The sequence below is a fragment of the Vulpes vulpes genome, chromosome 2 (assembly GCF_048418805.1).
Source record: "Vulpes vulpes isolate BD-2025 chromosome 2, VulVul3, whole genome shotgun sequence".
Classification (NCBI taxonomy): domain Eukaryota; kingdom Metazoa; phylum Chordata; class Mammalia; order Carnivora; family Canidae; genus Vulpes; species Vulpes vulpes.
The window spans coordinates 102,986,739-103,014,171 of NC_132781.1; the positions used below are offsets into that span (position 1 = coordinate 102,986,739).

Genomic DNA, 27,433 nt, shown 5'->3' on the forward strand with positions numbered 1-27,433 from the left:
CAGGCAGAGGGAGAAGCAGGCTCCATGCACCGGGAGCCCGACGTGGGATTCGATCCCGGGTCTCCAGGATCACACCCTGGGCCAAAGGCAGGCACTAAACCGCTGCGCCACCCAGGGATCCCTGATATTCAATTATATGAGAATACTGCATGGTGGAACCGATTCTAAATAAACAATCTCTTACCACAAAACTCATATCCTGATCTGGGGGTCCTGGGATCGAGTTCTGCTTTAGGCTCCCCAGAGGGAACCTGCTTCTCCCTCTGCCCATGTCTCTGCCTCGCTCTCTGTGTCTCTCACAAATAAATAAATGAAATCTTAAAAAAAAAGTCACTCCTCCTCATCCTAACCTTTCAAGTGGTGTTTTTGATATACTTGAGTATTTCTTCCCTCAGCCTGTAATGACAGGCTGTATATTACAGTGTTTTACTTACATAATAATCATAGTTAACATTCCTTCAGAGGGAAATAAAGAATTTATGGGATTTTACCTTCTTTCATCCTGATCCATTTCACGTAGACTGTTGTCATTACTCACTCGTAGTAGACTACCAGTTAGGGAATCGGACTCCTCAAAGCCTGGTTTAATCACAGATGCTTTTGATGCCCACTTTACATTTGTATCTTTCTTTATTTCCATGATAGACAAACCAGGATCATTACTTAAAACAAAAATCCAGTTAAAATATCCATTAGAAAGCCAATATTTTCTAATAATTTTACTGGTAAGGAATAAAAAATTTTTTTGGTAAACATCTGTTACCCATCTGAATTCATTTATTAATTCATAGAACAGTTATGAAGTGCAACCATATGCAAGGAAATACACATATACAATTATGATACAATGTCATTTGTGGGGACAAAACTGCCTGTGTAGGACCTGTGGAATCAAGTGCCATTCACCAAGGCACGGCGGATAAGTCTCATCTGCCCATGCATCGGGTAACAGGCATACGCACTACACTCCCAGCTATGGATCCAGCAAAAGCCCATAAATTGGCACCACCCTCACCCTCACAGCCACCATCTGGGAGCCCCTGGAAAACACTTAGATAATCACCCATGGGGGTAGAGAGTCTACGTGGAAAACCAGCTTTCCTGCAGAGAAGTTCTAGGACACCACCAGAGCAAAACAATCAGGTTTGGACACATGGGAGCGGTAGTCATTAAAGACTGGAGGAGGTGACTGCTACTTCAAAGGCAAAGACAGCAATGCAAAAGGATATGACAAAATCAAGGAAATATGACACCAACAAAGGATTACAATAATCTTCCTGTAATCAATCTCAGACATGTGAAGATCTGTAATTTATCCAAGAAAGATTTCAAAATCTCAGTCTTAAGGAAATTCAAGGAGCTACCAGAAAACACAAAAAGCCAACTCAGGAGTGCATGGGTGGGTCAGGCAATTAAATGTCTGACGCTTGATTTCATCTCAGGCTATGATCTCAGGGTCAGGAGATTGAGCCCTGCATCAGGCTTACACTCAGCACAGTGTCCCTCTCCCTCTGCTACTCCCCCCTAGCTCACATACTCTTTCTCTCGCTAAAATAAATGAATAAAATCTTTAAAAAACAGTTAATTCAATAAAATGAGGAATACACTACATAAACAACAACAAAAAAGAAGTTTAATGAACAGCTGCAAGGGCTTAGTTTAAGTGTCTGATTTGGTTTTGGCTCAGGTCATGATCTGAAGGTCGTGGAATCACCCCCAGGTCTGCTTGAGATCCTCTCTCCATCTCTTTCTCTCTCTCCCCACTTGCTCTTCCTTCCTTCCTTCCTTCCTTTTCTTTCTTTCTTTCTTTCTTTCTTTCTTTCTTTCTTTCTTTCTTTCTCTCTCTCTCTCTCTCTCTCTCAAATGAATATATTTTTAAAAATAATTTTAAAGGGACAAAGAAAAAGAATTAGTTTTGGTAACTTGTGCATACTTTTAGCTTAGTATCTAATCCTAATACAAAAAGCTAGATTTACCAACAGAAAATTATATTTTTTTTTCATGGACTAAATGCATGCAAGAAAATATTATGAGCATATAGCTATGTAAATTTACAAAAAGACTGAATTTTCCCATAGGAGATTATCAATTGAGTAACTTTAGGGCACTGAAAACAAAAACAAAACCAGCAATTACTGTTTTAAAACTGCCATACACAGTTTTCCAGAGTGGCTGCACCAGTTCACATTCCCACCAACAGTGTAAGAGGGTTCCCTTTTCTCCGCATCCTCTCCAACATTTGTGGTTTCCTGCCTTGTTAATTTTCCCCATTCTCACTGGTGTGAGGTGGTATCTCATTGTGGTTTTGATTTGTATTTCCCTGATGGCAAGTGATGCAGAGCATTTTCTCATGTGCATGTTGGCCATGTCCATGTCTTCCTCTGTGAGATTTCTCTTCATGTCTTTTGCCCATTTCATGATTGGATTGTTTGTTTCTTCATTTGGGGAATATAAATAATAGTGAAAGGGAATATAAAGGAAGGGAAAAGAAATGTTGGGAAATATCAGGAAGGGAGACAGAACATAAAGACTCCTAACTCTGTGAAATGAACTAGGGGTGGTGGAAGGGGAGGGGGGGGGTGTTGGAGGGGAATGGGTGACGGGCACTGAGGCGGACACTTGACGGGATGAGCAGTGGGTGTTTTTCTGTATGTTGGTAAATTGAACACCAATAAAAATTAATTAAAAAATAAAAAATAAATAAATAAATAAAACTGCCATACAGCTAACTCTTCTAGTTAAATAACATCCAAAAAAGATGGATCTTCCTGAAAGCAAGTATTAAACAATTCTTCTTGACCCAAATTTCAGAAGTAAATCTGTAATTATGGATATGAAATAGCTTTCATTTTGAAAACAGTTGATAGAAGCAACTTTTAAATAGAAAACAACTGGTTAAAGACATCTCAAAGTTATGTTGGTGGGGGAATGCTAACATGCAGCCATGGTAACGAGAACCCATCAGAACCAGTTTTAAATGTTTGTAATGATCAATGCCATCTGTCCTCACTCACCAGCCAACCAATGTCAGCTTCTCCCTCCTGAGGTATAGCCAGTGTGGGACAAAATCACTCCAATACGCATGCCTTGAGTGCCAACCAATCAACAACAGTCTTACCCAAATTACCATGGTGCTTCAGATGATGACAAATCACTTAATTCTCTGAAAGTCTCCCAAGTCTTAAACTCCACTTTTCCTGAAACTGTATATAGAAAGTGAAGACTACTCTGTCAGAAAAGACTGTAAGTGGCCAGCATAGCTCCCTCTTATTAGTCAGCAGTAAATTTCAACTTCACCTTTATATTTCAGATATTGAGGGCTCATATCCCCTGGCAAAAATGTTTAAAGTCCTATAATAATTTACCACCACATTTCATTTTCCTTAATGAAACATAAATGAAGTTTGCTCTTCCTTTGTTCCATTCTACTATAATTAAAACTAACATAAATACCAGTAAAAGAATAAGTAGCAAGTAACCACAATATTAGGCCCAAATAATCCACAAAATGCAGATAACGGACAGGTTAAATCGTCAGAATGGACCCATGCCAACCATTTTTTCTGTTTGAGAATTGGTATTATGTTAAAAACAATACACACGGTTTAGTTAAACTCCATTCACTCAACAAACATTTATTGCATAGCACTATATATGCTAGAATGTTCTCTAAGCACTGAGGACACGGCCATGAACAGAAAAAAACCCTACTCACGAGGAAAGCAAACATAGTAACAATAAACTACCTAGGCAAACTACACAGTATGAGAGGAGAAAAACTAAAGCAGAGAAATCAAATTTCGACATGTTGTAGCAAAAGGAGTGGTCGAAATACTAGTCAGGATAAACCAAGAAGGGCCTTGCTGAGAAAATGACCTTGAAGCAAAAACCAGGAAGAAAAAGAGGGAGCGAGGAGTAAGCCATGAGGATACCTGAGAGAAAAGCACTGCACAGAGAGTTTATAGCAAGTACAGAGGTATGCCTGAAGTGTTTATAATGAGGGTGGGGGGTAAGAATAGTGAGAAATTCAAGTGTGGCTGAACAGAAGGAAAGGGATAGAAAATAGTTCAAATCAGAGAGACAGAAGGAGGAAAGGATAGGGAGGGACCCGAGATGAACAAGTCACATAAGGCCTTGTAGGTATTAGAAAGAACTTGAGTGAATGGGAGGCCATTAGGTTTTGAGCAGAGGAGGACATAATCTGACTTATGTTTGAATAGATCCACTGTGTTTAGAATTAATGGAAAGTGAATTTTTGAAGATTATATAATATGAAGTCACTATTGAAAAATTTGATGTGGTGCATGTTGAAATATATGCTCTTTAAAAAGGAAGAATAAGGGGCACTTGGTTGGCTCAGTCGGTAAAGCGTCTGCTTTCGGCTCAGGTCATAACCCTGGAGTCCTGGGATCAGCCCCACTTCAGGCTCCCCACTTCTCCCTCTGCCTCTGCCGCTCCCTGCATTCACACACACACTCTCTCTCTCTCTCAAATAATATTAAAAACATTTTTGAAGGAAAAATATTAGCCTGTATGCAAAGTGCATGAAAAAGAAGATTCACTGCATTAACAACCTCTTGGTTTATAGCATAGGGATCAAATGTTTATACAGAATATGGGACAAGTTGCCATGTGAAATCTCTTCGTAATAATATTCAGATCAATTTGAGAGTCCAACATTTGAGCACTGTAAGGTAGAGTGCCAGTGTAGCAGGTAACTTCCTTTTGCAACTCAGCAGATATTAAAAGTATTCTAAAGTTTCTGTAAGACATCAAACCAAACACTTTAAATATACTTTGGGGGATCCCTGGGTGGCTCAGCGGTTTAGCACCTGCCTCCAGCCCAGGGTGTGATCCTGGAGTCCCGGGATCGAGTCCCACATCAGGCTCCCTGCATGGAGCCTGCTTCTCCCTCTCCCTCTGCCTGTGTCTCTGCCTCTCTCTCTCTCTATCTCTCTGTGTGTCTCTCATGAATAAATAAAAATAAAATTTAAATATATATATATATATATATATATATATATATATATATATATATATACTTTGTTAAACAATCAAAACCCTGCAGACCTAAATTCATTTTCTCAGATAGTTACACGCTGCATCATTTTATAGGTGTGAAAACTTACTTCCTTAGGGATGGAGAGTTAGACTCCCTCCAAGTTTTTGATAGATAATCTGAACATATATATGTAACATGCTTATGTAAGTATTCTTAATATATTTGTCATATTGTATATATATAATAATATATAATAAATGTTCTTATAATATGTGTGTCTAAGTGTTCACACAAGTCATGTTTTCCTATAGGATCTACTCCTGGCAATGAAGCCGTTGGAATATAGGGACAGCATATGTGAAATTTCAAATGCACTGCTACATCACTCTTCAGAAAGGATTTGTCAATTTTCTTTCTCTCTCTCTCTTTTAAAGATTTTTATTTATTCATTTAGGAGAGACACAGAGTGAGGCAGAGACATGGGCAGACGGAGAAGCAGGCTCCTCATGGGAAGCCTGATGCAGGACTTGATCCCACGATCCTGAGATCACAACCTGAGCCAAAGGCAGACGTTCAACCACTGAGCCACTCAGGTGCAACGGATTTGACAATTTTCACCTAACAAGTGTATGAGAATGACTTTTGCCTCACATTTGCTAACCTAGGTTATTTTTTTTAATTAAATATTTATCACTATGCCTGCAAAAAAAAAATTGATACCTTACCAGTCTTTGCCTTTTTCTGTTTAGCACCCTGGGTGGAATATCTCTACTAAAAATATAAAATGTGTTAATCATGAACATTAGCTCCAAACAATTTGTTTTATAGAAAAATAATAATTATCTATTGTTTAAATATTGCTATAGGCTTACCTATCAGAATCTTCATTCTGCGTAGTAGGAAACAGGTGGTAATCAGTTTTTCCACTCTTTCTTTGTTGAATTAGTCCAGCAGCAGGAACAGGAACAGGAACAGCAGCAGCAGCAGCAGCAGCAGCAGCAGCAGCAGCAGCAGCATATATGTTTTCTGCTCCTTCCATTTTACTACTCTCGTGCTGCTTCCTTTCTTTTCCAGTCTTGAATGGAAATTTGATACTGTTACAACTTTATTCACTAAAAAGAACTTTTTTCATTAATTGTATCATTTGACTCTTAGTTTATAATTTTAATCAATAAAACTATCTTGCGCTTAACTTTATCATTACATGTAATTGCAATTTTTGGAAATTCTGCTTCATTTCTGTTGGAATAGAACAACATAATTTTCCAGAATTCCAAAAAGGACTTTCTTAATTTTGTGTTCATATCCACCTAACATTCCCAACTTCACCCCATCTGACCAGCAGATACAAAGGAATAAAAAGACACAAAAATCTGTCCTCTCGTCTTTACCATCTGGATTTTGCTTACACTGACAGATTTAAAGGATGTGACATTGTGATGCTCCAGGAACAAAGAGGAAGCTTTCCATTTCTGCACTGAACTATTCTTTCCCCAACTGCCTTTTATAATTCTTTTTTCATTTGGATCCCAGGGCTATCAAAAAAGTCACAGTGTTCATTAAAATATGTGAACCAAAGTTCACCACAACATAAAAGGAGCAGAGCAAAACTGAGATTAGTGTAGAATTTTGGGAAATGAGTAATGCTCCCCAAATTTCACATTCCATAACCACAACATTTTATAGCTAGAGGGTATAAAAGTAATTATCAACTTTAATCCCATTTTCTATTGATAATGGGAATAAAACCAAAAAAGGTTACATGATTTGTCCAAAGTTCCTAAAGTGGCATTACCTAGCATCAAAGAGATGATACAATTCCTTAATGCTAAATCAAATAAATGACCCAACAAGTTTATTAATCAGCTATGCTAAAAGTGTGACTTTGGCACAGTAATTTAATACCTTAATTGGGGATGAGGCGCTTAGCTAATTTTTATTTTAAAGGAGGACATCTCTAGATTTTGTTTATTTTTCACCTCAAACATCAGTTTTCTCCCTTAGAGTCAAATACTGAAGGTTTGCTGAAAATCTATGCTACCTACATGATAAAAGTCGTACGTGCCAAAATATATCATACTTTATTAAACAAGATGTAAAGATTTGACTCAACAAAAACATCTGAGAATGGTGATTAAACAAACACATATATGTGTATACACACACACACACACACACACACACGCACACACACATGTGGGCACCTGGGTGGCTCGGTCAGTTAAACATCTGCCTTTGGCTCAGGTCATGATCCCCGGGATCTGGGATCAAGACCCGTGCATCAGGCTTCCTGCTCTGCCGGGAGCGTGCTTCTCCCTTTCCCTCCTACAGCTGCCTCCCTGTTTGTGTTCTCTCTCTCAGTGTGAAATAAAAACTAAAAAAAAAAAAATTTTTTTTTCTAACGTGGAGGAGATGCCTGAATGGCACAGTTAGTTGGGCCTCCAGCTCTTGATTGAAGTTCAGGTCATGATCATGGGATTGAGCCCCGCTTCAGGCTCCACGCTCACTGGGGAGTTTGCTTCTCTCCCTTTCTCTCTCCCTCTACCCTTCACCCTGCTCACACACTCAAATAAATAAGTAAATAAATAAATAAATAAATAAATAAATAAATAAATCCTAAAAGAAAAAAGGAGTCTGTTTTTAAAACATGGGAGAAAAAAACTGGTGATAATGCAAATATTTGTTCTTAAAAATATCTCAAAAAGTGGTCGTGTTGGAATTTGAAGTTCCAAGAGTTTGAGGAAAGCAGAGAAGACTACACATACTGAAGCAATAAACAGAAGCAATAAATAGATTGGTTTAGATGAAATATTTGTTTATATCCCTTCCCTTAGTTATTGCTTCTTTTCCATTTTATGTATTCATTTATTTTAAAGACGTTATTTATTTATTCATCAGGGACACACACACAGAGAATCAGAGACACAGGCAGAGGGGGAAGCAGGCTCCATGCAGGGAACCTGATGTGGGACTCAATCCCAGATCACGGGATCATACCCTGAGCCAAAGGCAGACACTCAACAGGTGAGCCACCCACCCAGGCATCCCAACTTCTTTTCCATTTTATTGTTTATGGAAGTGCAACTTATATTTAAGCCAATAGATAAAAATCTTAGATATTATGATACATTTTTTAAACATCTATGTATTTTAGAGAACAAGACTGATAGCATGAGAGAGGCACAGCGAGAGAGAGAAACTCAAGCAGACTCCATGCTGAGCACAGAGCCTGACGTGGGGCTCCTCTTCACAACCCTGACGTTACAACCCAAGCCAAAAACAAGACTAGGACTCTCAACTGACCGTGCCCCCCAGGCACCCCAAGATAATCGCATTTTAAAGCAATTTTCTCTACGGTTATTCTGGTTCATGAGGTCACAGGGTGCATAGCGAAAAGAGCTTTCCAGTTCACACGCCACTTGCGAAACTGAAAGAAACTTAAGGAACACAAATCTTAGGTTTTCCTGCATTCCTATCATTTAGATAGCAGAAATAATCTATTTCCGAACACAATTGTATATTGAGATGACCCCATTTTATACATGAGCTTTTTTCTTAAGTGGAAAATCAAAATGGCTCAGATAATTGACAAAGACAAAAAAAATCAAAAGAGCAGCAGCAAAGTGAATCTCCCTACCTCTTCTTGAAGTTCAACTTTCTCTTTTTCCAAAGCCAGTTTTTCTTGTAACATGCCTTTCTCATTCTTAAACCTTTGCAGATTTTGCATATCTTGCTGTAATTCTTCTTTTTGATATACTTTTGATGTTCTGAAAGGACGTGGTGAAGAACTCACATTTTCTAATGCAGGTTCCGTACTTTTATAGTTATCAGTACTGTCATTATCTGCATATAATGGCTTCTGGAAAGAGTCTGGTATTGGTTTTGTTTTCTTGTAAGTGTTTGTAATAGCAGAAGTATCATGCCTTTTCTTCTGAATCATATGTTTCGCCACATTGGAGTGGGCAGGCCGCAAATCCAAAAGGCTTTCTGGGTCACTATACGGAGGGATATATCCAGTGTCTAATTTGCTATTGGTGGTATTTTGGTTCAAACTTTTGGCCATCTGCATGTCAAACTCTTGGTCTTCTTTCACTTCAGATGTAACTAGTGGGTTCCTTACTTTATTTTCTGGATCGCTATCAAGACTCTCATTTTTGTTAAAAACATGCTCACCTGGTTTGTTATCATTTTCATGGGAAGAAAGCTTAGAAGATGACTGGCAAGCATAGTCCAGGGACCCAGAGTATGAATGAGAGAGAATAGCATTGTCGAGACTAGGCTCTTTTTGTTCAGGAAAGGCCTGAGGTACTACAGAGACAGACACTCCAAATTCATCTTTTTCCTCACGATCAAGTGTAACTTTTGTCACATTAGGAGGCATTTCCTTGAAGTCTGCTTCTTTAGAATTACCACGTAGTCGTTCTAACTTAGGATGAGTAATAATTCCGTACTTTTTACAAGTTTTACCAATCTTCTGCTTTAACTCTCTGCTCATGCGTTTCACATTTTTCCAATCTAATTTGCCTTGTTTCATCTGTATCTCCTCATACTCCTCGTGCACACGACGATGTTCTGAATGTACAGATCTATCACTCTGTCTATCACATTCCATATTCATTTCTGGTTCTCGAGCCATATTTTGCAGTTGCACAAGTGGAATGTTAACTTGCTTCATTTGGCTTTCAGATGTCTTTTCAGCCAGGATACATGTTTGTAAAATAACTTTATCCTTAGGTAATCAAATACGGGCAAAGAAAAATAGAAAATAATTAAAATTTAGTTATTAGCTGTTCCTAAGTCACTGGATTATTAACTAAGAAGTGAGGACAGAAGAAAAGCATAAATCCATTCACTTATATTTTGTCAGGTTTTTCTTAACTAAACAACTCAATACAGTTACATCTACGAAAAAATGAATCAGATGATTTTTAATGTTACAAACCTAAAAACACTTTATTCCCTTGTATCTTAAACAGTGAGCCCCAACAATGCATTTCAGGAGTTTTTACAAGTTTGAAACCTAGATAATAGGCAAACTACACTTTTGGGGGGCAAATATCAATTAACATCAATCAAAGAAAAATAAATTCCTATATTTTAATTTAAATTATATACTATGATAGTGTTAGACATCGCTATAGATTATCTGCTTGTATCCAGCTCTAATATATTGTAATGTCCACTGAGAGCGCATAAGAAAAATATTAATAATATGGATTTCCTGTGCTGAAATAACTGAAAGAGTTATTGTTTATAATCCAACTACAAAGGTCCCATCCTGGAAGGTGTGATTCTACAATAGGCGATCGTGCTGATTTCATGACCCCATTCTCTCAAGTCAACTACACAGAGATCACAAAGCACAATACATCTTTAATCTTGGCATTTGTAACTGGAAATAGAGAACTGGACACTTTGAACCACTGAGAATAATCCCTCCTTGTACATGAGTCTAAGTCAGTAGTCATCATTGTTATACTGCTCATAATTTCAACTGCTTAAACATGACTCAATATTTGATGCTACCTTCTTTATCATGTAAAGAAGTTACAAAAATGGAAGAAGCAAAGAATATTTAGAATTATTTTGGTCTCAAAAGAATTTTTTTTGCCTAAATTCCAAGGATGAAGTTTAGCTAAACTTAGGTTACTAAAAATTACAACATTTTAAGTTTTGTAACTCGTAAAATTTTATAAAAACTAAATATTAAATTATACTCTATTGATTTCAATATATCCACTCAAAGAGTTTCACTTGAACCATGTAGTATTAGAAAAGCAGGGAAAACAATATGAAATCATAAATTTAAAGTTTTACATACCTGGGGGTGGTTATTTTCACTTTTATCAGGTCTTTCTTGCTCTTGCTTTTGCTCTGATGCCACTTCTAAGTCTGGTTCTGACGAAAAATCTATATATTTAGTTAAAATGGACTACTTAGAAAGGTTAGATAAAAGCTATTACCTCTATAAAAATAGAAAACATCATTTATCACTGAAGAGTTTAAATTCATCTTTAGCTGAATATTTAAGAAATACTTCTAATTATCTAAAATTTCAACAAACCATTTAAGAAATACTAAACGTCACCAGGTTAAAGGCACACAAACATCTCCAAGATTCATTCACAAATTCATCCACTAACATCCATGAACAAAACAATCAGAAACAAAACAAAAGTTTAAAATTCAGTAGAAACATATAAAATCACAAGAGATTATTCTCTACTTTGTAACAGTACCTCTTAAACAACACCTTAAGCTTCAACACAACGTTATTCATCATTTCCAAAATTATTAGTACTTTTCATGTCTGTATCAGTGTATATCCTCTGGGATACACTGGACATACATCCTGTGGGTGTATGTGCCCAATAAGTAAAGGTTTCTGAAATTATTTTCCTCTACTACTTCACAAATTTCCTTGCATCTTTTAGGACTCAGACTGCTGTGTAAAGTCATCCTTGATTATGGCTATCCTTTCTCAGATAAAAATGTATCTCTTTCTTTGGGGTTACCTTAATACCTTACAGCTTTTTCTAGTGCACCTTCACCACCTGAACTGTAAACTACTTCTTTATGTATCTAGTTCTTTTGCTTCTACACTGTAGGGGACAATCTCGACAAGAGAGAGAGAGAGAGAGAGAGAGAGAGAGAGAATCTTGAGCGGGCTCCACCCCCAGTGCTGAGCTCCACCCGGGGCTCCATCTCACAAGTCTGAGATAAGATCGGAACTGAAATCAAGAGCTGGACACTCAACCGAATGAACCGCTCAGGCATCCCTGTAGGGGACAATCTCTTAAATCATCTTTCAGTCTTTATGTTACTTAGTACTTATAAAAGTAAACAGTCTTTATGTCACTTAGTACTACTCACTGAGTTCCCACTAAGTGATAGATAGGGGACCGGGTTTAAAGAAGCATATAGATGTAAGGTGTCAGGAATAGCTTTCCTAGACATAATGCCTAAACTGAGACTGCAACAGTGACGTCAGACAGATTCAAAGGGATTAAAGGGCAGAAAATGGGGAGAGCATGCAAGGCTGTAGTAAGACAAGGGAGAGAAGCACACAACAGGGTAAATATTTGTCTAAAATAGAGAGATCACAGAGGAAGACATCACTAGCAGTTCAGGATACCAGAGATAAGGGCGGACGGTATAAAGGGCTAAAGATGAAGACTTAGGCAGAAGTCAAGATTATGAAAGCTTTGTATGTAATTTTAAGATGCCTGGACATAAATATGTTTTCAACAGTGGTTCACGGTCGTATATGCATTTGAGACAGATCACTCTACATACTGTGGGGAGGGATGAGTGTGAGGGGCACTGTGATCAAAGACAGGAGATGAATTAGAAGGTAGTAATGCAAAACAAAGATGATACACACCTCAACTGACTGAATGGTTCCAGAAATACTCAGAATATAAAATCATCAGGGCTCAGGACAGAATAAATCTGTATTAAGTGAATCAACAACAATGCTGGCATCAAGGGAAAAGAGATATAATTTTACATGAACTGTTTTATGTTGCTTGCATGTACTTTGTAACTGGTTTTGTTTTACATTTTCCTGTGGTACAGGAGCCTACAGGTGTTTTCTTTTTAAAGTCCTGTTTCTTGGATCTACCAAGCTCACAAAGAAGTAACAGCAAACAAGTCACTTGCATAGATCAATAAATTTGGATTTACAGCCTATACTCACTACTCCTGGAGATAACTGAAAATCTTTAGAAAATGAGTTAATTCTAGAAGAAAGAAAACAACAAAACTACAGGAGTGAAAAAATATTATATGATATGTTAGTACAGACGTGATCATATGACTGATAAAGGACACTGGATTAACTGATACATTAAGTAGAACACATGTTAGATGTGGTTAATCAACTGAACATCTTAGTAGAATTAGAACTGACTTTCCATATATTCTTTTTAAATGATATTTGATACTTAAAACCAATATTCCTTAGGAACTCTTTACTCATTTAAAATAATGAAACAGCACCTGGGTTGTTCAGCCAGGTAAGTATCCAACTCTGGATTTCAGCTTGGGTCATGATCTCAGGGTTGTGAGAGACTGAGTCCTGCAGTGGGCTCCGTGCTGAGTGTGGGTCCTGCTTGGGATTCTCTTTCTCCTTCTGCCCACCCCTCCCTCCTTACTTTCTGACACTCTCTAAAAAAGTAAAATAAAAATAATCAAACAAGGAGATGGACTATGCCTACATAGCTGAGAAGAGGACACTATGTAGCAAATTCTCAATGATTCCAATTACTGCTGGGAAAGTCAACTCCAAAATAAAGTCAAAGAGAATATAGGAAATATTTTAATATTCTGTTTGGGAAGGTGCTTTTGTTTGTTACAGTGAATATAGTGTGACCAATACTTATGAATTTAGAGCTATAAAAATAAAGCTAAGAAACTATGTTGTGAGTAAACAATCTTTACATCTCTACCTAGTTTTCCCAACTGGTCCCCAAATTCTAAATCTAATCCCGCTACCCACACTCAAGTGAAAGCTGAACACGAGCCTAAAAGAAATTATTTTCTCCTAATTCTCTTTCTTATTTATATGTGGCTTTGGTTAGAGGAAGAATGCAAAAATGTCTTGCTGAAAGATGCTCTGTTTGGTGGCAGGTTGCATGAAAGGAGTAAACACAAAGTAAATCTTACCACAAAATTATTTTTGAAAAATCAGAACTATGGTGAAATCATGAGGACGCTGAACTCTCTCTGATTCTTTACCTTTTTTGCTCTCTCTGTTTTCTAGTAGCAGTGATTCACACAGGCCATGGAGCACAGAATTCTCTAACTGAAACACAGCTCCAATATTAATATTTTATCTATTAAGGTCGTCTGTCCAAATTCTGTGGATGCTGACTCATTTTTGATCATTGGTTGTGATACAAATGGGCATTTATTATCAACTTTCAAATCCCCAGTTCTTTGACAAGTCTCATTACTGAGGGACAAACTAGAATCACAATCAGAAAAATCTGAAAACAAAGTTTCCTTTATTAGAATGTAAATAACAATACAAACTTAACAAAATTGTACAAATTCTTTTGTTGGAGAAACAGCCACAAGTCCTGCTCCTCTCCCAGATGCACTACTTACTACTCATTCGTAGCTAATTATATTTTACGTGTCCTGTACTTGGCATTCACACAGATGAATTTAACTCTCTCATTTTCTCTTTTTTATTCTCTAGTATTACACAGTTTAATTCACTCACCAAGCTCTATTACATATTCTATATTCCATAAAAGCTCTGTCCATTAATAATAAAGAGTCTTCAAGGTCTGAATGTTTTTAGTAACAAAACTGATGTCTAATCATTTATTTTATGTTTAAATATGCATTTTGTGTTCTAAAGACATGAGTTTTAAAAAACTTGTGATGAATGGTACTACTTTAATAATAATGAGATGGTCTCTCCTCAATGCACCAACATCCTCAGAATTTAATTTTTGGACAAATATCATATTTATATGAGAAATCAGAGACTTGGGTAATATAATCCTTTCCATGTAAAAACAAAATAAGTCTCAGTCCACACTGAGATCCAAAAACTACAGCGCCATGAAACAGAAAATGAATATATAACAAAACTATTGTCCCTTTATAAACAAGATTGGTCTGATTTAAACCTCTTTAAGACAAGGGAAACAAAAAAGGAAGAAATGCAGAAATGAAACTTTAATGCCCATTTCATCACAAGGGCCCCTTTATCATTTTGCATCCATGAACCCTGTACATGGTTTAAATTAGTTCTCCCATGTCATCTGAGAATCCCCAGAGTCCAAAGATCCATCGATTCACAAAATCCAAGAGGTGAAAACGATCTTCACAATTGTACTAAATGCTAGTTGCCATTTTCACTCTCATTTTCTTATTAAGTGTACAATAAAGTTTTCTAAAGATAAAATGTGTGATAGCATCGCAACTCGCATGATCAGTGGATCACAGCTCTAATGGCTAACAACATGAGATTGTGTATCCTTGTGTTTTAAATGTTTTAATTTCTAAGATTGTAAATATCAACAGATATAACCCACTTAAGCAGACGTTCTTTGGAATTGTCAATAATTTTTGAACAGTGGAAAAGGACCCTAGGCTGAAAAGGTTCAGAATTACTTTTTTAAAAGATTGTGTCTACCAAATATTAAGATACAACTAATTCCGTCCCACATTTCTAATAATCAAAGTCACCATACACACACACAATCGGAACAAGTGTTTGGCTTAAAATGATCACTATAACAACACAAACATGAAATGAAGTTTTAACTTCATTTAACACAACTGACATGTTAGCAAGTGAAGCTTTACTCTGGGTAAAAGTCAGAATTCAAATAAGTATGGTGAACACCGGAAAAATCTTAGAGTCTAATAATTAACTTCTGGGAACCCCTTAGAAGTAAAGGAATTCCAAACCGGGGACATTAGGATTTCAAAACTTAAAAGTTGAAACTTGAACTAAAGCTTACATTTTTTAAAATCTCTTTTTCTTATGCTTGTAAATATCTTTTGTTCAAACGTGGATATCAGCAATGACATCTACCTTATTTATGTCACATCCTTCGATTAAATTTGTCTCACATAACACACACACACAAAGAAGAATTTGGTATAAGACGATGGGCATTTCAATAGTTTAGTGCACATCTTTCCACTTTCCAAATTTTCCAATTTCCAAGCTTTCCAAATTTGAACTGTAAAATTTACCTGATCTGGGTGTTTGTTTATCACTCGTTGTGACTGCTTCAGTAGGAACAGAATCTTTCACTTTAGTGGGAGACTGGATGGGTATTGAAACAATATGATTAGAACAATGTACATTTCATACAGTCTGTAGTTAAAAATTCAAAATGAAAATACAAAAGCTTTACCTCCCAGTGACGAAGATCTTTTCTAGGAGAATCTAAAACACAAAAGGGACATGTAGTTAATTATACGTAAATATGAAAGCCAACTATACATTCGTGCAGTTAGGATTAAGCTGAATCCTCATGCTTGGCTTTCAAAGTGATTACATTAGGCTTTGGTCTTGATTCTAGAGACAGGAAGGTGGATTAAGACAGCAACAAGACAGAAATAGGAACCCGTTATAAATACTATAAAAAATAGAAATATATGTTCAACATAACATGCAGTTAGGATTCCAAAAGTAAGATGATGTTTCAAATGAAATGACTAAAACAGAAATCACTAAATGTTGCACATATACTAACGTGAACATGCTGATTGACGGGGGAGAAAAGCAATCTTTAATCAGAGGAACAAATGATGACTCTGAGAGGATAAACGTGAAAGCTGATGGCAGAATGCAACAGCACATCCTGACTGCAGTACAGCAGAATCATCGATACCATTCTACTACAAGTATTTGCCATGTTCTTCAATTTGTCCCGCAATTTAGGCAGTACGCACTTATGATGAATGCATAATTTATTGAATGTGTAATTTATTTGTCACCAAAAACAGTGTTATGAATTGATCAGCCTGGTTATACTTGTAGGGTAATAGTCAATAAAAGTATTCATTTTTGTCTATACCCATGTGGGCAACTGGCATGCCTACATTTCTTGTATCCTCTAGTTTAGCCATGTTAAACTTTCTTGACCCACGCACGCAAGAAGGTATATAAAACACGTCTAAGAAATAATGTATAAGAAGCTTTCAATATGGAACCATGACTACTACCAAAATGAAAAAAATCAATTTAATTGCCACCGAATTTTTAGATACTAAAAATCTTTTGTATTTCAAAATCAGTGTCATAGTTATTGATAGTAACAATTTTAGCATTTAAGGAATGGACCCTATGATTTCTTTACTTTCCAAAATTAGTTTGATTTGGTAGACTATGTCAGTCTTGAAAAGGTTTCTTTGAAACAGCTATCATCCCCCAAAATGAGCTATCTGAAAAAAAGAACACCCATACTTCCATATTCAAATTAGTCTCATTTGAATAATGAATATCAAAGCAACATATATCCTTGAGGTCCAATAGATTTGAGGAAGATGAATGGTGGCTATGTTTTATCCCAAGTCTAGCACTCCATTTGCTCTCAGTATTCTTGGTGGAGCAGCTGTGATCTAATCTGTTTCAGTAGAAATAAACTCAAGGTTTCTATAAAGTGAGTTCTCGGGCAGCCCCGGTGGACCAAGGGTTGGTGCCACCATCGGCCCAGGGTGTGATGCTGGAGACCCAGGATCCGGTCCCACGTCGGGATCCCTGTATGGAGCCTGCTTCTGCCTCTGCCTGTGTCTCTGCCTCTCTCTCTCTATGTCTCTCATAAAAAAAAAAAAGTGAATTCTCTAGAGTTTCCTCACCAACTCCAAAATTTCCTAGCTAAGGCTTCTTTCATTTTTCCCTCTTTCCCTTCACTATCCCCTGTCTTCAAAAGTAATTTCTGGGGGCACCTGGGTGGCCCCAGTCAGTTGGGAGTCTAGCTCTTGATTTCAGCTCAGTTCATGATCTTGGGGTCCTGGGATTAAGTCCCATGGTGGGTTCCTCACTCAGCAGGGAGTCTGCTTAAGGACTCTCTCTCTCTCTCTCCCTTTGCCCCCTCCCTGCTCGCTCACTCTCTAACATAAATAAATCTTTTTAAAAAGTAATTTGTGATCTATGGTCTTGATTTTTTTTTTTTTTTTGCTTTTACAACCGTTTTTATGGATTTTCTCCACCACTTCTTTCCTCTTTGTTTAGCAATAGTATCTTACATCTATACCTTCTATTTCTGTATCTCCTTGCTCCCCTCTGGTTATAAACATGTTCAGAAATAAAAACAAAATAATTCTTTTTCTTGACCTTGTTATGTCTTGAACTGTCCAACAGATATTCCAGATTTCTCTACAGGAAAGTCTATACCCATGCTACTGAGCACATGACCCAAGGACCACAGACACGGCCATGACCTGAGAGGTCAAAATGCAGATTCCAGACCTGATGTTCAGTGTGCATTTTTAACAAGGTCTCAGGCGATTCCCTACAATTTGAGAAATCCTGGGTCATACTGAACGCTGCCGCTGTATTCCTTTACCTTAACCTTCTAGGATCAAGCCTCAAGTTCATCACTATCAATTCTGAAAGTGAAGACGTATTAAAAGTCATAAATGTTCTAACGGACTTTTTACCAGGACTAAAGCTTCCCTGATCTCCACCTAATTGACCCTGCTCTCTTTTTCCTTTTTTCCTTCCAATTCTTTTTTTTTTTTTTGCATGAAATGATACTAACTTATGAAGTACCACCATTTCATATGACATAGAGGTACACATATCTATTTATTTAAAAGACGTTTTCATTTATTTGACACAGAGAGAGCGTGCACAAGCAGGCAGAGCAGCAGACAAAGGGAGAGGGAAAAGCAGGCTCCCAGCTCAGCACGGCTCCATCCCAGGTCCCGGGGATCATGGCCCAAGCCAAAAGCAGACCTTCAATTGACTGAGCCACCCAGGCACCCCTAACATACATACATTTATAGCTGACTAGGACATAGCTCTGCATAATCAGCTAGGTCAATCCATAATGTCTCCCCAACAGCGAGAAAAACTGGTAAGAGTGGGAAAATTTTGGTATACTACTCTGACAAGTTTGGGTACTGGAAGCTCACCTGATATCCCCACATTTCAAATAATTTGCTCCTCCTTTTATTTTTTTAAAGATTTTATTTATTTATTCATGAGAGACACAGAAAGACACACACACAGAGAGAGAGAGACAGAGAGAGGCAGAGACACAGGCAGAAGGAGAAGCAGGCTCCATGCAGGGAACCTGATGTGGAACTTGATCCCGGAACTCCAGGATCATGCCCTGGGCTGAAGGCAGGCACCAAAACTGAACTACCCAGGGATCCCCTGCTCTTCCTCCTAAAAAAATTCTTTCATTTGACCACCTTCCACTATAAAGCGTTGCTTATTTTCCTCCATTTACTCCCTGCACTCTCAGCCATTCTCATCATTCCCTCTTTGCTCTTTTCCAGCTATTTCCAGGCATTCCTTAGGTCTTGGAATACCTGGAAATGGAACCAGTAATTTAGCTCCTCTAGCCATACTCTCAATTTAATCTGCAGCTGACACCTGATAAAATATAGAACTCACCTCCTTTTCTCACCTTTCTTCTTTCTATGCATGTAATCAGTGATTTTCTTTGGAAATTAGGATACATGAGAATTTCTGTTTTAAATCAACATTCTGTCAAATGACTTTTTATAAAATACAATTCTTACCTTCTACTTGTTCATTGAATATACTTTTCCCTTGTTGATCTGCAGCTCCAGGTAAACAATCAACAGATTTCTTTGGAAGTCTTGCAGAAATACTTTTCCCTTGTTGATCTGCAGCTCCAGGTAAACAATCAACAGATTTCTTTGGAAGTCTTGCAGAAATACTTTTCCCTTGTTCATCTGCAGCTCCAGGTAAACAATCAACAGATTTCTTTGGAAGTCTTGCAGAAATACTCTGTTAAAATTAACATCAATAATGAGTTGCATAAAGATTTCCAAATCCTTTTCTAAGAAAATATTCAAATGTTCTACTTTAATCGCAATCAGACATACAAATAAGAAAAGCATGTATTGAAAATCAACACATTTAAAAACCTCATCTATGCTCTCTCAATTAAGTGCACCTTTTCATCTTCATTTGGCCATTAACTCTAACTGAACATGGAAGGCCAGAGTAAATATTTTCACAGACAAGAAGACTGACTTATACATACATTTCAACAAGGAAATAACAAAACACCTAACTCTACTTTGTATTCTCCACCAGGATACAAGGACAGTAAAACTATTGAAACAAATTCTTTAATAAGTACATTTGCTATAAATTTAAACTGTTCCTAATGGCAGAAAGATTTGTAGCCTTAAAATAAGATACTTGGCATGATAAGAAACCTCGGAGTACATCATGTTGAGTATAAACAGAACACTGTGGTAGCTGCTGCTTCATTTAGATAAACAAAGGCTTGGAATTTTCATTGGTAGGAAAAAATGGTTGAATGAAATGGCAAAGTAGGAAGAAAAACTTTTCTTGAAATTATGTTTAAATAATAGCAAAAGATTTTAGATATAGGTATGAAATGCTTCAAAAAGTATAGTAAGCTTTCAGAAGGGAAGAATAAGAACATTCATTGAGGGCAACCCTGCTGGGACCCCTCTCACTCCTAAGAGCTTTCTCTGTATCTTTACTGAATAAACTTCTTTCATTTTACTCACACACACAAAAAGAACATTTACTGATTAATCACCTAAAAGGTACCAGGCATTTGTTTTAGTACACACAGTTTCTTTTCTACACACAAAAATAACAATGATTATAACAATAGAGTGGGTCTTCCTGCTTCCTGGTCATTTCTAAGACATTAGAGTAAAAGGAACAGATGTGCTCCATGGTCTCTCTGTCCAGAATGTCCTTCTCCATCCAAGACATTCTTGCGACTGGTCCTTCCCACCCTTCACTTGGCAGCTCTGGCCACACTCAGAGAGATCTTTCCTCACTACCAAAATTCCACTCCCATTCTCATCCCCATCCTAACTACAAACGCCTCCAATATTCCCTAAACTAACATTTCCTTTTTTTTTTTTTTTTTTACATGAAATGCTTACAGTGACTTATAATGGATCAGAGTTTCCTTATTTTTCTGCTCCTACCACTACAACCTGTACAGCCTGGTCATAGTTAGTATTCAGTAACATAAATGTATTTAAGGTCGAAACACTGAAATTCCTCTCACTGAGGGAGTGCCTGGGTGGCTCAGTCAGTTGAGCATCTAAATCTTGATTTCAACTCAGGCCATGGGTCTCAGGGTCGTTTTTTTCTTTTTAAGGCAATGTTAGAAAACTTTAAATACAGGATTAAGATCCAATCGGTAAGGCATCACAAATCGTAAAAAGTAATTTGGGCTGCATTCAGCATAGCAAATAGACACTCTGAGCAAGCGACAGCCTTGAGAAGATGGTAAGTCACGGCCGCTCAGCCTGGGGAACTGCTCCCTCCCGCCAGAGAACCAGGCGGGTGCTCAGCCAGGCCAGGCCCATGGCTCAGCAGAGGCTGTGTAAAGGTCGGGGGTGAGGTAACTGGTCTGAGAGGCCGCTTTGTTGCCACCCTGCCCCACGCGGCTGCCACTCAGCCCATACCCCTCATGGGGGAGCCAACTTGCAGGCATGTGGCCAGGCCAGGGTTTGGCTCTGTGTTGAGCATGAAGCAAAGTTAGGATTCTCTCTCTCCCTCTCCCTCAGCCCCTGCTCCTCCCCACCCGCTCACATGTGTGTGCGCACTCTCTCTCTCTCTCTCTCTCTCTCTCTAAAACATAATCATCATCCTCATCTCACTGAGAAGGTCTAAGTACCAAATCACTATACTGTCAGCCCTTGAAGAATGCAAGGGCTGAGGGTGTTGATGGCTACACAGTCAAATATCTACAAATGACTTTTGATTCCCCCAAAACTTAGCTACTCATCTCTTATTTCCTACTTTAAGAGCAATTAGACTTAAAAATAGGAAACGTATATATGAAAAATCAAAACATTTCAATAAAAGACTCATATATATGCTCTCGAGATCTAAGCTACTTCTTAACCCTCATTTGGCCACTGACTGTAAACTCAGCATGGAAAGTCTAGTAAATTATCACCTGATGTTGACCTTACCAATAACGTAAAGGCAATGAACAAGCTTTGTATATTATATGTACTATACACTGTATCCTTAAAATATAAAGAAAAGGTTATTAAGAAAATCATAAGGAAGATAAAATATGTTAAGAAAATACTTATCGAGAAGCATCTGTAAGTGGACACACAGTTCAAGCCCATCTTGCTCAAGGGCCAACTGTACACCTACACAATGTCTCTAATCACAGGCTACTGAAACTTAACATCCCCCAAATTAGAAATCCACCTGTCCACTCTAACTTTCCCATTCTTTTCTTAACACTTGCCGTTTTACTGTCCTTCAGAAATCTTCACATTTAAAAACCATGCCCTCGGGATCCCTGGGTGGCGCAACGGTTTGGCGCCTGTCTTTGGCCCAGGGCGCGATCCCGGAGACCCGGGATCGAATCCCACATAGGGCTCCCGGTGCATGGAGCCTGCTTCTCCCTATGCCTGTGTCTCTGCCTCTCTCTCTCTCTCTCTCTCTCTCTCTCTGTGACTATCATAAATAAATAAAATAAATAAATAAATAAATAAATTTTAAAAAGAAAAATATTTAAAAACCATGCCCTCTATATTTAGTAAGTCACTCAAATACTGCTGTGATCATTTTTTGTCTCAAGACAAAAATTTCTAGAGCATTCTTTACAGCTCACAAAGTGGGTGATCACCTTTGTTACCACATTTGGTCATGACACACACCCTAGATGTAGGTATTAGTATCATTTTTATGAATGAGGTCACTGACATTCAAACAGGTTAACCAAGTTTTTCTGAGATCCCACAGCAAGTAAGTGACAGAACCAGGATGATAGCACATCTTTTGACTTCAAATACAGTGCCCACACCATTGTAGAACAGCTGCCTCTACTAAGACATAGGACCTTTTTACCTTCTTCCATAGGTGTCACCGTAGAATAGGTCATCATTATTTTATACTATGTTACTATAAGTAGGGCAGCCACAAAGATACTCAATGCATGCTATTTTAACTATCCAAAATGTTTTTACCTTTTAAAGTACCACTAAATCATGGGGGCCTTGATGGCTGAGTCAGTTCTGGGATCAAGCCCCAAGTCATCAGCCTCCCTGCTCAGTGGGGAGCCTGCTTCTTCCTCTCCCTTTGCCCCTTCCCCCGCTCATGCACGTGCACTCTCTCTCAAATAAATAAATAAATGAATGAAAAAATAAATAAATAAATAATAAATAAATAAATTCTTTACAATAATAAATGAACAACATACCACTAAACCACATTGTTATTATACTCCCACTGCTCCTTGTAGATCTACCTGACAATCCAAATATAATACTTCTAGGGTGCCTGGATGTCTCCGTTGGTTGAGCATCCAATACTTGGTATCACCTCATGTCATGATCTCATGGTCATGGAATCAAGCCCTGTGATGGGCTCTGCACTCAGACTGGAGTCTGCTTCAGATTCTGTCTCCGCTCCCTCCCACTTAACTCTCTCAATAAATAAATAAATACATAAAAACTTTTAATAAATCTTTATATATAGTTAATATATAAATTATGATACTATACATTATGCATAATACACAAACACTATATAAATGTGTTTTATATATAAAATAGAATATGGAAATTATAATCTATAAGATACACATATATGCTAATAAATTTAATGTATAAACATAATATATATGATTTATATTCTAAAAAACTATAATCCAAACTCTGGATTATAGATACATTAGAAGATCACATTAGAAGTTTTGCAAATCCATACACACCACAGAATCATACATTTCACCATAGGTTGACCTAGAGTTTTTCTTTAGCTTTTTAGATAACTTTAAAACCCAAACTTGGGATATCTGGGTGGCTCAGTGATTGAGCATCTGTCTTCAGCTCCGGACGTGATCCCAGAGTCCTGGGATCGGGTTCCGCGTGGGGCTCCCCGTGCTGATCCTGCCTCTCCCTCTGCCTGTGTCTCTGCCTCTCTGTGTGTCTCTCATGAGTAAATGGATGAAATATAGAAAAAAAAAAAGATTCCTTAACACAATTTTAAAAAAGATTTTATTTATTCATGAGAAACACACACACACACACACACAGAGAGGCAGAGACACAGGCAGAGGGAGAAGCAGGCTCCCCACAGGGACCCCAATGTGGGACTCAATCCCTGGACCCTGGGACTGTGCCCGGAGCAGAAAGCAGATGCTCAACCACTGAGCCACTGAGCCAAATAAAAGAGGGAGTCTGCCTTATATGCTACTAGGGGGACAGATGGACAAAAATAAATAAGAACAGGAGAGGAACATTCTCTAGTTCTAGAAGTGAAGTGAATAAAGTTCAGTGAAGGCACAAGGAGACAAAAGTTGTATATGGGAAGCTCAGGAAATGCTGCAAAGATAAGGCTTGTATCTTGAAAGACAAAGTATACAAGAAGTGTGTGAAGGGCATTCTAGCAAAGGTAGAATAATCAAAAGGATGAAGTAGGAAATAACATAGTAAGTGACAATAGCTCAGAATGTGGCAAAACTAGGACACAATTATTGGGAATGGGATAAAGAAATATAATTGGAAAATCAGGACTGAACTGCAAAAGACAGGAGTCATGCTAAGATATGAACTTTCTCCGTCAGGTATTGGGGAATCCACTAAATAAGCAGAGGAGTTACATCATCACATAGATATTTTAGAAACGTCACTCTAGTACCAATGTAAAGATGAACATAAAGGAACCAAAAGAGAAGAGTATTTCAAAATTATAGATGAGAAAGTGAATTATGGTAATAAGATGTGAAAAATCGTAAGCAGGTAAAGATACTGTATGTGGTGGAGTGACTGGATGTGGTTTTTATTTTAAGATTTATTTATTCACTTTTGGAGAGAATGAGAGTGTGTATGCCCATGCAGAGGGAGGGACAGAGGAAGAGGAAGAGAATCCTCAAGCAGCCTCTCCACTCTGCACAGAGCCTGACACAGGGCTCAATACCTGGACCATGAGATCATGACCTGAGCCAACATTAAGAGTCAGATGCTTAACCAAGGGAGCCACCCCAGTCACCTGGATGTGATGTCACCTAATTTTAGGGAAGTTTAGAGTCCAGGATTGTTTTTCTGCTGCAGTGTTCCAATGGTGCTTTATATTAGGGTGGGGAAAACAAATGACAAAGCAGATTTAAAAGTCAGGAAGAGGAAAGAGTCAGAAATAATGTCTTCCATCTGGGACTTCATCAAATCTGAAGCACCCGGGGGACTTATTAAGAAAGTTTTAGATAAATACATTAGGAGTAGAAAAAAATGACAATACTCAGGAAAACCACATGATGTTAAAAAGTCATCTATAAAACATACTAACCTGATATAATTAATGTCAACCTACACAAAACTCTGAAACTTTCAAAATATAAATAAAAGAAGGGGGGGGGGAACCATGGGATTCAGTACTTCACTTATATACTTCAACATTACTTCTAAAACAGAAAAAAATACTTTTTTTATTTTTATTTTTTTTTAGAAAAAATACTTTTATTAATATACACAAGTAATGAGTACCTGGATGGCTCAGTTGGCTAAGCATCCAACTCTTGATTTCGGCTCAGGTCATGATGACAGGATTGTGACATTGAGATTTACATCAGACTCCACGCTCAGCAGGGATTCTGCTTCTCTCCTTCTCTCTGCCCCTCCCCCCACTTCTGAGATAAATAAATCTTTAGAAAAATGCATATATACGTGGGCATGTATTCATTTCTGCAACGAATAGCACTTTTAAGGTAAATACTGAATCCCAGGTCTCCAGGATCAGGTCCTGGACTGAAGGTGGCGCTAAACCATTGAGCCACCCAGGCTGCCACACTATTCCTTATTAAAAATGAAACTTAAAAGCTAAGACTAAGTTGTAGAAGAGAAATATTTTAGGGATTACAGTATTTTAAGGCACTTTATGAGAAAAACATAAAACCCACTTTAAAATTCACATGGTTTCTTATTCCACTGTGAATAGCAGTGGAATTAATAGCTTTAATTCCCTATCTACACATATAGGATGGTACTTAAAGGCTGGGGAAAGAATCTAATATTAAAATATTAATAATCATGATCATCCAAATTAAAGTTTTAAAGTCTCCAAAGTCATGAATGATTATCAAGCAGGACACAATATTCCATATTCACGGGAGAGAAGAAAAGGCCTTAAACAATCAAATCACCTGTATATCTGAGTTTCAGATAGGAAAGAATTCACAGGTTAAATTTAACAATTTTTGGCAGCACCGGGCTGGCTCACTCACAGGAGTGTGTGACTCGTGATCTCAGCATCTGAGTTTAAGCCCAGCATTGGGTATAGAGATTACTTAAAAAAAAATTTAATATAAAAAATACAAAACAGCGAGTGAAGCCGAGGGGAGCCCACAGCTCCCGAGAAGGCGAGGGGTGTGCGTGCGTCCGCCTCTCCCCGCGCCCTCCCTCGCGGCCTGCGACACCGGGGCCGGGTCCGCCACCGCCTGCCTGGGTGGCCTGGCGGGAGCTCGCGCCCTGCCCTCGGGGTCGGCGCCGCCGCCCCTCCCCCTCGTCCCATCCCGGCGCTGCGGTCAGTCCCGCCCCTCCGGCGCCCACAGCCCGGGCCCATATGCCGCCGCGGCGGCGGGGGCGGGGATCGCTTGGGACTCCCCTTCACAGGGTGGGCGTCCCCGCCGCCTCCCCGCCCCAGGAAGCAGAACGTGATGAACACGGTGAAGGGAAAGGCACTGGAAGTGGCTGAGTACCTGACCCAGGTCCTCAAGGAATCAAAATGTAAGGAAACCGGTGTTATCACCCCAGAAGAGATAACTTTCAAATAATCCTGAAAACCTACCAATTCGGTCGGAGATTTAAAGAGAGAACTGAAGTGACACAGTGAGAAACCTCTGCCCTTCTATCCAGTACAACTTGCTTATGCCCACTCTGCACTGAGCAAAATGACTAGAAGGAAAAACTCACCTAAAAAGAAAGAATCAGAAACATTCCTCTCCCCCACAGTGTTACAAAATTCGAATTACAATTCAATGTCAGAAAGCCAATAAAGAAGCACAATTATAAAGCTACTGGTGGCTCAAGATAAAAAGCATAAAGGATTCAAGAGACTTCATGACTGCAGAATTTCGATCTCATCAGGCCGAAATTAAAAATGAATTAAATGAGATGCAGTCCAAACTGGAGGTCCTGACGACGGATAACGATATAGAAGAATGTGTGAGTGACAGAGAAGACAAGTTGATGGGATCCCTGGGTGACGCAGAGGTTTGGCGCCTGCCTTTGGCCCAGGGCGAGATCCTGGAGACCCGGGATCCAATCCCACGTCGGGCTCCTGGTGTGTGGAGCCTGCTTCTCCCTCTGCCTGTGTCTCTGCCACCCTCTCTCTCTCTCTCTGTGTGTGTAACTATCATAAATAAATAAAAATTAAAAAAGAAAAGACAAGTTGATGCCAAGGAAGGAAATGGAGGAAAAAAGAGAAAAACAAAAGATCATGAGGACAGGTTAAGGAAAATAAATGACAGCCACAGAAGGAAAAATCGACATGTAATTGGGGTTCCAGAGGGTGCCAAAAGGGACAGAGGTCTAGAAAGTGTGTTTGAACAAAACCTAGCTGAGAAGTTCCCTAACTTGGGGAGGGAAACAGGCATTCAGATCCAGGAGATAGAGAGATCACCACCTAAAATCAATAAAACCTGCACAACACCTTGACATTTAATAGTGAAGCTTGCAAATTCCAAAGATAAAGAGAAGATCCTTAAAGCAGCAAGACACAAGAGATCCCTAACC

The 27,433-nt window shown here is 38.4% G+C and overlaps 1 protein-coding gene across 2 annotated transcripts in view; it reads right to left on the minus strand.

Annotated features, from left to right (window-relative positions):
- LOC140595956 (uncharacterized) overlaps positions 1-27,433 on the minus strand; it is a 180,106-nt gene that overhangs the window by 58,341 nt on the left and 94,332 nt on the right. For both annotated transcript variants that reach the window (XM_072742400.1, XM_072742394.1), the window contains 7 exons: positions 19,232-19,463; positions 15,889-15,920; positions 15,725-15,797; positions 10,824-10,912; positions 8,640-9,731; positions 5,875-6,077; positions 492-662 (listed from right to left, as the gene is read on the minus strand). In XM_072742400.1, the coding sequence (XP_072598501.1) occupies positions 492-662; positions 5,875-6,077; positions 8,640-9,731; positions 10,824-10,912; positions 15,725-15,797; positions 15,889-15,920; positions 19,232-19,463 (1,892 nt within the window). The remainder of the gene's footprint in view (positions 1-491; positions 663-5,874; positions 6,078-8,639; positions 9,732-10,823; positions 10,913-15,724; positions 15,798-15,888; positions 15,921-19,231; positions 19,464-27,433) is intronic.